At 40.2% G+C, this 14,766-nt stretch overlaps 1 protein-coding gene across 7 annotated transcripts in view; it reads right to left on the reverse strand.

The window, feature by feature from the left end:
* UNC5D (unc-5 netrin receptor D) overlaps nt 1-14,766 on the reverse strand; it is a 524,695-nt gene that overhangs the window by 96,756 nt on the left and 413,173 nt on the right. For 4 of the 7 annotated variants that reach the window (XM_027600319.2, XM_027600317.2, XM_027600318.2 and 1 more), the window contains exons 5-7: nt 3,782-3,962; nt 2,747-2,914; nt 841-1,005 (exon numbers count right to left, since the gene is read on the reverse strand). In XM_027600319.2, the coding sequence (XP_027456120.1) occupies nt 841-1,005; nt 2,747-2,914; nt 3,782-3,962 (514 nt within the window). The remainder of the gene's footprint in view (nt 1-840; nt 1,006-2,746; nt 2,915-3,781; nt 3,963-14,766) is intronic. The other 3 variants (XM_027600322.2, XM_027600321.2, XM_027600320.2) reach the window with 1 other exon arrangement.

A 14,766-nucleotide genomic window follows, 5' to 3' on the forward strand; every position in this document is an offset into this window, starting at 1 on the left:
GGTCACAAAGCTAGTAAGGGACAGCACCAATTTAAAACCTGTCTATGTGATGCTTTGATCTTCCCATACTTTCTTACCCAGGCAGACTGTCACCTGGAGATGGTAATAGTATAACCTCAGGAATAAAGCAGAGGCTTGGGAGTTTTGAACTGAACATTGTATTTTGATACAAAACCACCCATCTCAAGCGTCATTCCCCCCTCCCCATTTGTAAGGTAACAGTCACAACACATGTCCCTTGCCACAGAGCCATGGTCTCGGGAAATTATTAAAATATAAGTATAGTAAAATATATATATATATGTATATATATATATATTTACTTTATCTTTTATTATGTTATGTTAACCACCATACATTACATCATTAGTTTTTGATGTAGTGTTCCATGATTGTTTGCGTATAATAAAATACAAAATTTATAAAATATATATATAGAATAATAAATGCTTTATAGTACTGTGAAATTCTTGGCAGAAATAAAAGCATATGGTGATCAGTAACAGAATGTCACCAAATTTAAAATGGGGGCTAGCAAAAGAAAAGAACTGCTAAGCTAAAAAGCAATGTTAACCACTTTCTTAAATCAGCTCTCTTAAAACGTTATTGGTTAGATTAATAAGTATGCACCTTTATGGAAGTTACAGTGATACAATATTTAAAATGACCCCATCGCTACTAAAAATGTATTTGACTACTTTTTTACTCTTCTCACTCATTTTCTTTTTGCTCTTGGAGAACGATTTCACTTCCTGCTAACGTGTTCAAGCAAATGAATGGTCACGACGTTTCTTTTCATGTTGTGGACAAACACTGAAAATGTGAAACAGAAGGTGTTACCTAGAATGCAGAGACCATCTGTACAGTTTTCAGATTCCTGGCTTAGCCCTTCACAGAACTTGCCCCCATTCCTTGGGGGTGGGGCCGTGCACTCCCGAATCCGCAAATGCTCGCACTCTGGACTGCAGACTGACCATTCGCTCCACACTTCCCAGCTCCCATCCACTTCAAGGGAAACAAAAGGAACCACCATTAGAACGAAGCAGGCAGATGTCAGGAGACTCACCCCAGGACTACTGTTGTTCTTATAGCTAGATTTTAAAGAAATCACCACTACCACAAAAAAAAACAAAAAACAAAATAATTTCTGTTTATCTTCTCTCCATGGTTTCTTTCCTAAAGACAGAGGCTAACAGAAGCAGTGGTGTAATTCTCTGGCTATTTCGGGAGGAGACCAGTTACTGAATTTAGGCAAGCATTTGCATGATCGATGCCCTTGGGGTGGCTAATAATGTCATTACCCATTCTTTCCCAGTCTTGCATGCCCAGGTGCATCTTAGATGGATAAAGTATGTGGGGGTAACTACCAGTTCCTTGGGGGTTGACAGTTTAGAACAGAGAGTAGAATGAACTATCTTTAAGCCCTAAAAGCCCTAAACAATAAGAAGTTAAACCTATATATATTGATAGTATTAAAGTAAAACAGGTCAGTCAAACCCCAAGATACCAGGGCTTACATAAATAGAATTTCGTGGATCACAGATTGCTGCTCTATGTAGAAATGAACAAACTGATTTTAATTCCACTAAAACTTGACCCTAGAGATTATGGGAGCTGTTGGAGGCAATTGTCCCATTACCTCCTAGGAATAGTCCAACCACGCGTATGTGGGTTAAGATAGATTGTGCAATTTTTAATCTAGAGCAATTAGTCAAGAAGAGAGTAACATAAAAAATACTGAACTTGAAGCAAAATGTCCAACAACCTGTCTTGGTTGTGTTCACATATTGGCTCCTGGGCAATCCCTTAGCCTTAGTTTACTATTTCTGTCAACTGGGGGCTAATAAAACTCACAACACAGAGTTAAATGACATTACATGTATACAAATATCTTGCACATAGTAAGCACTCAATAAATGTTTACCGAATATGAGTTTAAAATGAAACTCCAAGAATAAGCTGCTGGTGAGAGGCTCAGCTTAGCTCTGAGCAGAACTAGATCTGAAATTTTAAAGACCCGAGGCTCGAGTCCAGTGTCCTTGGAGTTAATGTTGTATAATGCATGTGAGACCCAGGATCCATTTATTTCTCAGTGGGAGGATATGCTTTCCATAAAGAAAGTCATCTTCCATCTCATCTATTCCTCATTGTAGAAATTGGGTTAGAGCCAATAAGAGATGAACCAGAAAGAGCTTATAAGAGCCATATTTGGTCAACGAAGCCTCTATTCAGAAAGGAAGGCAAACACAGACCACATGTAAAATAGAAACTGCTGTGATACTGTATCATCTGTGCCAAATGTATTGGAAACAAATACAAAGCTGAGAAGGTGAGTTGATTGGATGGAAAAGGGTCAAATTTTTGCTACCTGCTTTGTGCTCACGGACAACTCCAACCCTGTTATTGTTCAAGTAAGTACCACCAGATGGGAGAACCCAAGGAGAGAAGGGAGGGTTTAGCCCAATCAGACCCGGATAATATAGAAATACTTCAAAGCCTTTGGCTTCTTGATGGTGAGTGTCCAGGATCATGTAAATATTGAATATATATATTTACTCCCAAAGGGAGGTATCTCACCCATGTTCTTGCTACCCTAGTGAGGTCCACACTAGCATTTTGGACAAAGGCTGCATTGTGAGAAGATGGGAGAGAATAACTTTGGGAAGGAAGGTTCTATTCACTGTTTCCCACCAGCTTACTAGTATTGGTGGGTCAGAAGGGAAAAGGGAATCTACACATATCTCACCAGGACAAAGAGAAGTGCAGGTTATTTTCTGCACTGACATTCCCTCACAAAAGGCCCCACCATTGAGAGGAGCTGGGTTGGTGCAGGTCCGGGAACGTTTCTGCCATCCTCTACCACAGCGAACATTGCAGGCTGACCACTCTGTCCAGGAAGACCAGCCTCCATTCACTGAGAGAGAGAAGTGGGGAGGGGAGAAAGAAAGGAGAGAGGTTTTTACTGATTGCCTACTATGTGCAAGCCACTGCGCCGGGTGTTGTGAGTTCGGCATCCAGGGACCAAGAGACCCTGCGGACCCACACTGGCTGCTCCATCATGAGGCAACAGTGGGGCTCCCCTCACCTCTGTCCCTCAGTCTACTCATCTGATAGGATAGGGACCCAGAGAATTTCCTCTGTGGGAAATTATGAAAAACAGGAAGAAGTCATCCACACATCTCTAAAGCACTTGAAAATCCAGAGTACAGGAAGAAAATATCAGCATTTGAATTTCTATTACTTTAAGTGCTTCAAAAATAAATCCCAGGGCTCTTCTGCTGTGGAAGGGAAGGCCTTTATTTAAATAGCTGGGAAGTTCTTCTACAGGATACCTGAGATATTCAGAAAATAGTAATGTTTGTTTCTGGTGGATTTCTTATGCCAGGAGAGGAAGTGCCCAGAGCAGGTCTGGGGAGGATGGGGGTGGATGTTGGATTTGGGAGGGTGGGAGGCAGAAGGTGCCCACTTTGCTTCTTTTCAAATATTAAAAGAGAGAGAAAATGGGAGAAAATGAACGACTTTTAAAATTCTTTTTAAAAGAGGGATCAGAAATGTCCCTATCTCATGGAAGTCCGGTATGGGAGGGAAGAGCAAACACATCAGTGGTAGTAGGCACGTGTTCTCCCCCCACCAAATGGGAGAGGCAGGAGACAGCACAGTAGTGAATGACCCCTAAAGTCCTTTCAGCTCTAAACAACTAAAGTTGTAATGTAATACGCATCCCTCTACTTCTCCGCTTTCCATCCTCCCTATCCATTCCTGGCCTTTGGGCTGGTCTTACCATAAACCACCACTGTGGCTGACAGGCTCCTCCTCTTGGCCACGATGTTGGCTGCCATGCAGGTGTAATTGCCTGAGTCCGAGAGCCGTGCCTGGCGGATGATGAGGTTGTGGTCAGCCCTGGTGTCAATGTTCTCGTCTTGCTCGGAGTCAATGGGCTCCTCATTTTTCAGCCATTCCACCTATAAGAAGACAGGAACATCTACTGGTCATTAAAAAGAAAAAGAACTCTTTTCTGGAATTGCTAGGTGAGTAGTTCTGGTGTGGGGGAGAGAGACATTCCTAACATATAGAGTAACAGCAATGATTTTTCCATATCCCACCCTTTTTATTTAGCCAATGTGGCATATTCAGGAAATGAACTGAATGATTTTTCCATATCTCATCCCTTTTATTTAGCCAATTTGGCATATTCAGGAAATGAATCAGTGTTCACTCGAGTTAATAAACTGGAGGCAGGAAAAGAACACAAATATGTACTGACTTTGACCCATTTTTTAAAAAGGCAGTGGAAGAGAGAAAAGAGGGGACTACAATTAGGTCATTTTGTTATATTTCATTTTATTGCAACTCTGATGATGACACCTGTTTCCATGACAAGTCTAATATGGAGCTCAGAAAGTCAACATAACATATACGCAGAACTTTGTGCTGAGAGGATATTTATGTTGTCAGACAAGGTTTCAGGTCAATGTTTGCATTTAAACACATTTTAAGAAAGGTGTGATGGGGCGCCTGGGTGGCTCAGTTGGTTTAGCATCCAACTCTTGGTTTCAGCTCAGGTCAAGCTCACAGGGTCCTGGAACTGAGCCCTGCCTCGGGGCTCTGTGCTCAGTGGGGTAGTCTGCTCCCCCACTTCCCCCCAACCTCTCCCCCTGCTCGCACTCTCTTTCTAAAATAAATATTTAAAAAAATTTTTTTAAAAAGGTGTGATAATGTATAAAGGCCAATACAATACAGATTTGGGCAATCATAGGGAGTAAAATCCAAATCTCAGTGTTCTCTAGTCTTGGAGTTACATTTCTCTGGTGATCAATTATGTAACTCCTTCAGTGATCCAACAGACATTTAGGCTGGGTTAGATGCCCGGCACATTTAAGGCCCAGCTTCTCCTCTGGAGGAGCAGACTTCTAACATTCTCTGGGCACAAGCTAGTCCCATCACTGATTTATTTTCTCTAGTTTGCTCTCAGAGAACCTATTTTCCTCTTTCCAGTTCTGCTCTGATCCTACCCTTGGTCCAAACGTCACTTTCCTTGGATACCTGGAGAAGACAGAGATGGAACCTTCTGTTCCCTAGATCCTCACCTTCTCCCCAGATGGAGTGCACCACCCTTAGTGCCCCTATTTTACAAAGCAGGCCAATTTCACCCCTGAACTAACTGCCTGCCTTCCCATTGTGTCCTCTGCTTCTGTATCTAAACAACATCTCCACTCTCTAGTGCCATCTTGGTAGCGCTAGATGCATCTTGTTTGACAATAACCATTTAGCTCTAGGTATCAGAGTATATTATACACAGAAAATTAACAGACACATCAAAACCATAATGTAACACAGAAAGCAATAGCAGTGACTACACCAAAGAGACACCACACAGTAGCAAATGCATTGGGGGATGCAGATGATTGAAAGCTGGCTTTGGAATAAGATGCCTCATTCCTGTTTAAATTTAAGGAATTTGGGAATTAAGGAATTAAATTTAAGGAATTCTAATTTGCTAATAAACAAGTGATATCTGTTGTACAATTTGGTTTTATAAGGATTTGTTGGTCTCTATGATGAAATTTACCCCATTAAACAAGAGTTCAGAGTACCAAAAACATCACCATCCAAAAGGTACCCCCCAAGAGGTCAATTTTGGAAAATAAGGTGACACAAAAAAGCCAAAAGAAGAGATCTGAGAACTGCTTTTACATATCAGGAAGAGGAGAAAAAGGAATGTGGTTCAGGGCCCATGAAGTAAAGAAGTAAACCTGACCACCAAGAGTTCCTGGCAGCTGCTGAAGGGGTCACCACGTCCCAGGCTGGAGGAGGCACAGGCACTAATGATGACCCCCTAATCCCCAAAGCACTGCTCTGTTTAACAAAGCAGGACAGTGGAAGGGATTTTAAAACACATCTGACCCCCAGTCTGTGAAAAAATACCCTCCGTTCCCCACTGACACTGCATATTTTATAGTAATTCACTTCTTCACGGATGAATATTCAAACACACACTGGCTATCAGAGGGGGTCTGGAGAGTTGGGTGAAGCTAGATACACGAAACCCACCCGCATAGCCTCTCCTTTCATGGATCTTAGAGTTAATGGGTAAGGTGGAAATAAAGAAGTCAATCCACATCGCAACAAGAAAACGAGAGCTGGGAGTCACACTGTCACTGATATCTGGGATGAAATGCTTGTTGTAAGGCCAACAGGGATGGATTTTTTTAAATCATCACCATCACAACTATGTCACTGGAAAGAACAAGCTGGTCTGCTTAAAGTCGGTCTGGGGAGCTTCTGTTCTACTCCCCTCTCCTGGTTCAGAAATTCTGCATGTAAATTGCCCGGTTTTCCGATTGTTCATTCCCTTCCTCTGGCTATTTGTGATACCTAGAAAGCTGTTCCCTATGTCCCCACCTAGGTCTTGGAAGACCACCTAGCTCTTCTTTACCACAGTTCCCCACAAACAGTTGGTCGGTAAAGTCAGGCAGTTCTGACCCAGAAGTCAATGATCTCTACTGAGTAAACAGCCAGAAAGAGCTCTGGAGACCGAAACCAAAAGAGTCCCAGCACCTGGAAATCAAAGAAAGCTTTCCTGGAGGAACTTCAGCTCAGAAGAAATCAAAACCACCATCATCAAGTAGAGGTTTGGCTTCAAATTGAAAACTTATATAAGAATAAACCATACACAAAATTAAACCAACAAACTAGGAAAATATTTGCTACAAATGTGGCAGATAAAAGGGGGAAAATATGATGATCCGAGGAATCATAATCTAAGAGCTCAAGCTCTCGTACACTAATGATAGAACTCCATCCTTGATAATACAGCATAAAGATGAAGAAAAGGGACATGTGGCAATTAAACAACTGAATAAATATCCTACACCACTCATAAGAAAGTTAATATAATGAAGTTTTTTCTATCAAAATACCAAAGATTAAAATTCTACACACACACACACACACACACACACACACACACACACACACACACACACACACAGTTTTTATTTTTGTGGTTTGTTTTTTACTGAACTTGCAGAGTATGGGGCGTTTCTGTGATTGCTACTCTACCATTATCCCTTTCTGGTATCTGAGCAACTGCCTCTAACTACCTGGGCTGTAAGCTGCTTTTATTCTTGCCTCCACAGTTGATTCTCCACGAAGGAATCAGATCATGTCACTTTCTGGCTCAAAATCCTTCAATGGTCTTGAGTCTCACTTAGAATGAAATCGCAAATCCTTACCAAGGCTAACAAAGTCCTTCTCAGTCTGGCCCCCCAATCAGTTCTCCAACTCAGATGCCCCCAAGTAATCCCTGCTCCCTCTGTTCCAGCCCTCCTGGACTCCTTCCTGTCCTAGAAAGCTCAAAGCAAACCTCCACCCACCTCAGGGCCTTAACACTTGCTGATTCCTTTGCCTGGAAGGCCTTTCCCATAAGCACCCTCATGGCTCAATCTCACTTTTCATTCAAGTCTCTGATCAAATGTTCCCTCCTCAGAGAGATCTTGCCTACTAGTCCTTTTTCCTAAGCAGCCTCCCTTCCCTGCCCACTCTTCTGCCCTATCCGCTTTAATCTTCTTCCTAATATTTATCTCCATCCGATAGTCTTAAAAGATAGTAATGCCTTTTGTTCTTGTAATGATGATCCTAGGAATTTACTAAAGGAAAGTATTAGGGCTACAACAAGGATTTAAACACAATAAATTATTTTTGGTAGAGAAAGAGAGGGAGGGAGGGAGGGAGAAAGAAAAACGTATGCCAAAGCCACATGCCAAATAGAGCTTTGTTTAAATAAATCATGATGCAACAATATGATTTAATGTTATATAGACATGAAAAATCATGATTTCAACTAGAGAAAACATAGAAAATGCTAATATATGAAAGAGTCAAAATGCAAAATTATGTTTAGTGTTATCATAAATTCATAAAACAAAAAAAATCATGAACATATATATACTTAAAAAATGATTGGAAGAAAATGCAGTATGTTTATAGAGGTTTTAAGAGAAAACTGTCCTTCCTGGTGGTTAATTGTGGCACATTCAATGGAAAGCTATTTAGTAATCTGACAAAATCACTTTAGCTTAAAAAATCCCTCTTAATTACCATGTGGCACAGTGGTTTTCAAATTTATATTTAAACATAGAATGTTTCCTCAGTTTAATGCTTATCTGAAAGCCCAAGATGAAAAAATAGATAAGGAAATTTCTTACAACTGCTGAAGAAGTGAGGGTATCAGAGCCACAGATGTGAGGGACCCTAAGCTGAATTAACATGGCCATTCCCAGAGCCACTGTTGGCAGAACTCCAGGAGAAATCATTCCTGTCCTTCCCTATGTCAGTCATGCCCTGTAGAGGTGTTCAGTGCACAACCTGTACCACCATATAAGTTGCCCCTACCATACAATCTACCCCCTACCCACCCACATGTACTACGGACATATGCAATATGTCTCCCCAGATCATACTCTGAAAAACACTGATATAGGATGAATTTGGTATCATAGTTATATACATGTTGTGGTATACTCAGTGTTTATGGTGTCATGACTGAGGTCCCTCAATCCAATTATGTCTATAAATAAGCAGCGCATTAGGAGACTCCTAACTCTGGGACTGTTTTTATTCTGTAAACTAATAGTTTATCCATTAAGCTGATGGCAGGATCTTTATGAGGAAATCAGTTTGGTATTTTCTGGGCTTATAAAAATGACAAATTGCTTTTGGATTTACGCTTTTGTCACTTAGAGAAATTTTAAAACATTTTTGATGAGCTAAGTGCTCCTAATGTTGAGTAGTTTAATAAATAAGATAGCAAAAGCATGCCCTAAACCAGCAGTTGCAAACTCAAATGTTCCTGGGGGCCAGGGAGGGAACATAAATTACCAAAGTGGCCCTGGGTGCAAGACATCCATGAACATCACTTGCATATTAAAGACAAGGGGCCGTTCATTTCCCCAAAGGAATGAGCTCACTCTCATTTGTCTTAAAAGATGTTATCACTTTCTGTCTCCTTTTGTTTTTCCCACTTTAGGTAGAGACATGAGTATTAAAAAACCAAAAAAAAAAAGCAAAAAACCAACAATGAGTATAATGAAAGTGAAAATGACCTCATTTTTGCTTAAAAATCTCTTGCTTTTAAATTTATCACGGTGGTCTTTGAACTTCTGGAGTATTGAGCCTCTGTGTCAGGATGTATGGGAAAGTGGTGGCTATTTATGACAAAATGTAGATGACATGACCTGTTGCAAATGTGCAGCCATCAGTCAGGTTCAGACCGTGGCTACCAGTGTAACCAGAGCTTCCAACTCTCACAAGGAAACCAGGGACGTATATTCTAATGTAATATTTCTTGATTCTAACACGATGGCTCAAAATCTATTGGGAGGGCCAAATAAAATATATCCAGGAACTAGATTCACTCCCTCTTCTCCACAGATACAACACACCAGCTTTCTGGCCACTTGCGAACATTACCACAAAGATACCCTTCACTGAAGTTAATTCCTTTTCATTAAATCTGCCTCCCCCATCATCCTAAAATGTTATGGTTCATATGTATCATATGCCACTCTCCAGGCTTTCTCATGGGAATGTCTGACAAGTATCATAAGGGCATGAATATTGAGTTAGAAAATTATTTTACAAGAGGTTGCCAACACAGGGAAGGCCCTAATTAAGCCCTTAACAGAAGCAACGCAAATTCTCAAATTAGCATTATGGGATCAATACATTGACTACCTTAAGCTAAAGGACATTTGTATCACTAAAGCCAAATAACCTTGTGCTAACAGGTCATCTCTTTGACAGAGAGGCTTACCAGTCCAGAAGGTTGTTGGAAGCATTCACCCCTCAGAGAAACAATTCTTCATATGTCTCTCCTTATTTGGTTTAGATAGATAAACCCAGTTAGGAGCGAGTGAAGAAACTAGTTACTTAGAGGTAATGAGCTTATGGATTTGCAGGATGCCCGCATCTATTAGCATAGTGTTATGTACAGATGGTCTGCAATTTGTAGATTTTTCCAGTTTATAAACAAATCTGGAAAAGCAGACCATCAAAGATAATTAGATATCCTGCCAGGTTCCTGATCACTCATTCTGGTTAGCTGGGGACCGAATGTATGTACTTGATGAACCTATAGATTTTCTCAACAATAGGCAGCAAGGTGTAATTGGATGGGGAGGGAACCTCCTTTAGAAGAGTAATGGATTGATGCTCTGTGGGGGCTAACCTTGTCTGAGACCTGGGTTATGGGTGAAAATGTTTGCATGAGACCTAACATTTCACCTCTACTGACCTTTTGTCAAAGACATCTATGAATGTACACACATAAACCTTACACTTAAATGTTTATTTCCATCAGACAGTATGTCAGAATTCTAATGCTCCTGTTCTTGTTCTTAATATTCCATAAGAGAATGAGAAGGCAGTGTTACTAACCTTTCAGAAATGTAAAAAAAAAAAAAAAAAAAAAAAAAAAAAAAGAAAGAAAGAAAGAAAAAGAAAAAGAAAAAGAAAACCTAGAAAGAAAAAGCCATTTTAATAGGCCAGCTCTCTTCCCATGCAGGATCCCAAACCTCTTCTCTGATTTCTAGATAGCTTCAACCTGAAACTTTTCCTTAATATCCCTGAGAAAATGCCAGTGAGGACCATTTGTTGATATCATGTACCTATCCTCTAATTCCAGTCCTCTTTGGGGATTTGCTAGACTGGTTACGAAATTGAGTTGCCCATATGTCTTATAGATGTAAACTCAGATTTATGACTTTTGAAGGTTCTCCATCTACTCATTGCCTGTGATCATTTTCTTTCTGAAAATGACTCAGTGGCATGCTCCTTAAGAACATGCAACAATGTTTTAAATATTCTTTTATCTTGCACAGAACCTACTTCCGAGGATGTTCAATGGCATCTCTTGAATACATTTTCTAGCTCAAGTTGATGTGCTTACAAACAGGCATGATACACATACACACATACAATAAAACTTCCAGCTGCATCATGGAGTGAGGGTCTAAGGAGAAGGATTTCCTTGCTTTAGATCCCAGGGTTGAGCACAGATATGATCTAGAAGACAGACATTTTTAAGGTAGTTGTTCTTAAATATATTCTGGGAGCCACTTCAAAATGGCTACATATGGTCTTATGTTGAATTTATGTATTTGCTCAAAGTATGAATTATATAAGCGTAATCAATGTGGTTTTTTTTTTTCTCCCTACTACAACTAAGGATGGCTTGGGAAGGCAAGCCCGTAGGACAGAGTGGAGAGAAAGACTACATTAGGGAGTAGCAGGGGCAGAGTCGGGTAAATACTGGAAGGGCACAGCAGTTCCCACTGTGGTCATTTCCTACATAACATCTCAAACTTTCTGTGAAGTTCCCATCTTACAAAATAACAAATGTGATGACTTCTGTGAGAAAACAGAAAGCAGAGGAATTCATTCTACTGGTAAGGGGTAGATAAGCACCTTGAGATAGCCCCCAAGAATACCTTGCCCAGAGTTGGATACATAGTCAATGGCAGGGCCAGAATCGGAATCCGGGAGGCTTGCAACAACTGTGCTCAGTCATCTATACCATTTGCCAGATTTGGGCAGAATGACCATATGCTATTTGCAAAATTACACGGAAATAGAGAAGACTGGCACCATCGAAGATAATTTTGTAGACATATTTCAGGATTTCATGATCATTCCTAAGGAAGAGCTGCAAAAATTTTCTTGATAAAAGCCTCACTGTTGGAATCAGTGTATGTTCTCCTAGGGGGCTGATTTAAAGGACAGCTCTCATTTGAATGTGCACATTCTGGTTATATTATACTAACATGTCAGAATGTTCAGAATGTGGCCAGAGTCATTTTGACATCAAAAATTACTCAATATTTGTCCACGTATAACTCATGGAAAGTTATGGTAGCCCTCTCAAAGTTATCTGGTGTTTTATTTGCTTTTTTGGCAATGAGCAGAAATGAGTGGAACACATAGTCCATGAAATCAGGCTGGGATGATACAGCCTGCAGTCTTAAAATATTTAAGAAGGCCAACGGTATCTAAGTGTGTTGGGGGATGTGTAGAAAAACATTTGCTTTCCTGAGAAAAGGAACAGGTATTTCTGGCCTTTCACCTGTTTGGGCATGAATGTGATTCTAAAGACATGACAGCCATCTTGTGACCATGAGCAAAAGGCAAGAAGCCACAGAGATATTGGTCAAGGTCTTTATACTCCCAAGTGAACACACTGTCCTTCAAGACATTATCTCATTTGATCCTCAGAACTCCAAGGTAGGCAAAGAAAAGATTTTCTTCCCATTTCACAGATCTTAGGATTTGCCTAATACAACATACTTGGAAAATGGCAGAACTAGAAGCAGTAGCCTTCAAATACTTTTTCTACCAGAAAACATTAGCTGTTTTCTTATGTCTTTTACGGACCACATAAAGTGCTAATCTTTAACATTTCCCATGATTTGGCCTGCCATTCTTGAATAAATCTGAACTGGGACTTACTTATTGCATAGAGTGATATTCCTCTACTCACAGTGGAGCATACGGACTTTTCCTTTTCTTTCTTTTTTTTCTTTTTTAAGATTTATTTGAGAGAGAGCATGTGCTCACATGTGAGTGGGGGAGGGAGCAGACAGAGAGAGGGAAGGCAGACTCCCTGTTGAGCAGGGAGCCCAACGTGGGGCTTGATCCCACAACCCCAAGCCAAAAGCTGGCACTCAACTGACTGAGCCACCCAGGCGCCCCGGAGCATACTGTTTTCTAAGGTTTAGTTCAGGCCATTTCTTGCTTTGCTACTTTCAGAGGAGATGTCACCTGTCCTCTCCTCTCTCCTTGATAATATTTCCTTCAAGTTATTTATAACTGTACTATCAGGTTTCCCCTTTTGTCTTCCTTTTCTTGCCAGACTGTATAGATTGATTTTAAAGCCACCTACACTGCAGTTTCTTCAATTTAGCTCTACTTATCTGATTATGCATCACAAAAGGAAGCAGAAATCCAACTTAATTGTGAAGTCACAGCAGCAGAACCAAGCAAATGATAGGAACCTAACGATCACAGATTGAATCGCACTCGCTGATGCTGAAGGAAATGACAGACATGCGTACCTCTGCAGAAGCCAGGATTCTGATGATGGAACTTGGTGTTCTGACATTGTATGTCTCTTGTCAGATCAGTGTTGTCCTTTAACTTCCCCTTTTTAGTTATGAAAGTCAGGTGTAGTCTCATGTATTTTCTTTTTCATTTTGACAGGTAAATGGTCTCTGAGAAAGGGAACACCCTGATCCACTCTTTACTGAAAGTGTAACATTGTCACGAGTGAAGAATGAGCCCTGTTTACATTAATGTAAAACATTTACAAGAATGTGAAAGGCAAAAGACAACATGGAACAGAGGAAACATCAATAGGAGAATGGAGAGAGAGAAGCAATGGGCAGAGGATTTGTCAGGAGAGGCACCTGCTGCCATTTTCAGCTGTGTTTTCCATAGTGCAACACATCTTGCGTTTTGCTAACTCTACCTTTGCTCATTCCCATCTGCTAGGGAAAAAAAGGATTCTGGGTTTGAACCTTTGATGAAGCAACACCTAGAAGGTGCTTGCAAAGCTTGATATCCCAAGGAGTGATCATAAATATAGTGTCATGCTCCATTTCATTTTAAGAGACTAATTTAGGATGGGAAGAACTCTCTAACAAGATTACAAGGAGTTGGCTTTCAGAGAGACTCAAAACTGCTTCTGTATTCATCTTTCCTCCCATAATTTCTACTATGTAAATAAGGTTTAAAGGTGGTAGTCAGGAGATATAAATTAACAGTTCCCTTTTCTTGTTCCTTGCTACCATGTCATATATGCTCAAACATTGAGAAAGTAGCCATTTTTAAGGATTAAAGCATTAAAGACTCTAAACATTCATATCATGAACTGGTTTTAGGTGCTGATATCTGAGTTACATACAATTAGATAAAGATACACAAACACATATCACTTACACATATACATACACCATCTGAGAAATCTAGTCTGCTTGGAATAAAAATGTTTCCATCAGCCACAGTGGAAGGCTAATCATGTAATGATCTACAAAGGAAATGCATGGACAGATATGGATTAGCTCAGCTTCCGTATACTGGGTGACTGAGAATGAATTAGCATAATCATAAATTTGTTCCAATTACAGAAGGCAATTATCAGAGACCAGCGTACAACATTATCAAAATGAAATCGCCAAAGTGCATCTACATTCCAGGTAGATGCCACTGAGTTAATAGTGCTTAAAAAAGAAAAAAAAGCTCTATACTCATTCATCTTTCATCTCTTTGATTACTATACACTCCATGCCAAGTTCCCTTTCAGCTGACAGACAAAAAGCTGCTAAGAAAGAAGGAAAAAAAAAATACATGCTGTACAAAAAAAAAATCACGCTCAATATAACAACACAACTGTAAAGTCTAAAGTCTTGTATGGATAATTTCTCTAGATCAGTGGTTAAGGATAGTGCTTTTACATTTTAGACAGTACTTCCCATCACCTCTTATGTTCTCTCCGAAATATTGATGAGGAATAAAACTGTGACTAAACCTGTCATTATCTGCTCCAAACAAAAGTTGTCTGTGCAGAAACGTAGTGCCGTTTGGCCAGGGTAACTCCACTGCTGTTCATACTGTTTTCATTTTTGCCTTCCCATCAGACATGGAACCTGTTGCCTTGTTAACCATTGTCAGCCTGGAAAGGGTCCAGGAGACTTAAATCTATTTTGTAAAGAG

Source organism: Zalophus californianus, chromosome 2 (assembly GCF_009762305.2).
Source record: "Zalophus californianus isolate mZalCal1 chromosome 2, mZalCal1.pri.v2, whole genome shotgun sequence".
Lineage (NCBI taxonomy): Eukaryota > Metazoa > Chordata > Mammalia > Carnivora > Otariidae > Zalophus > Zalophus californianus.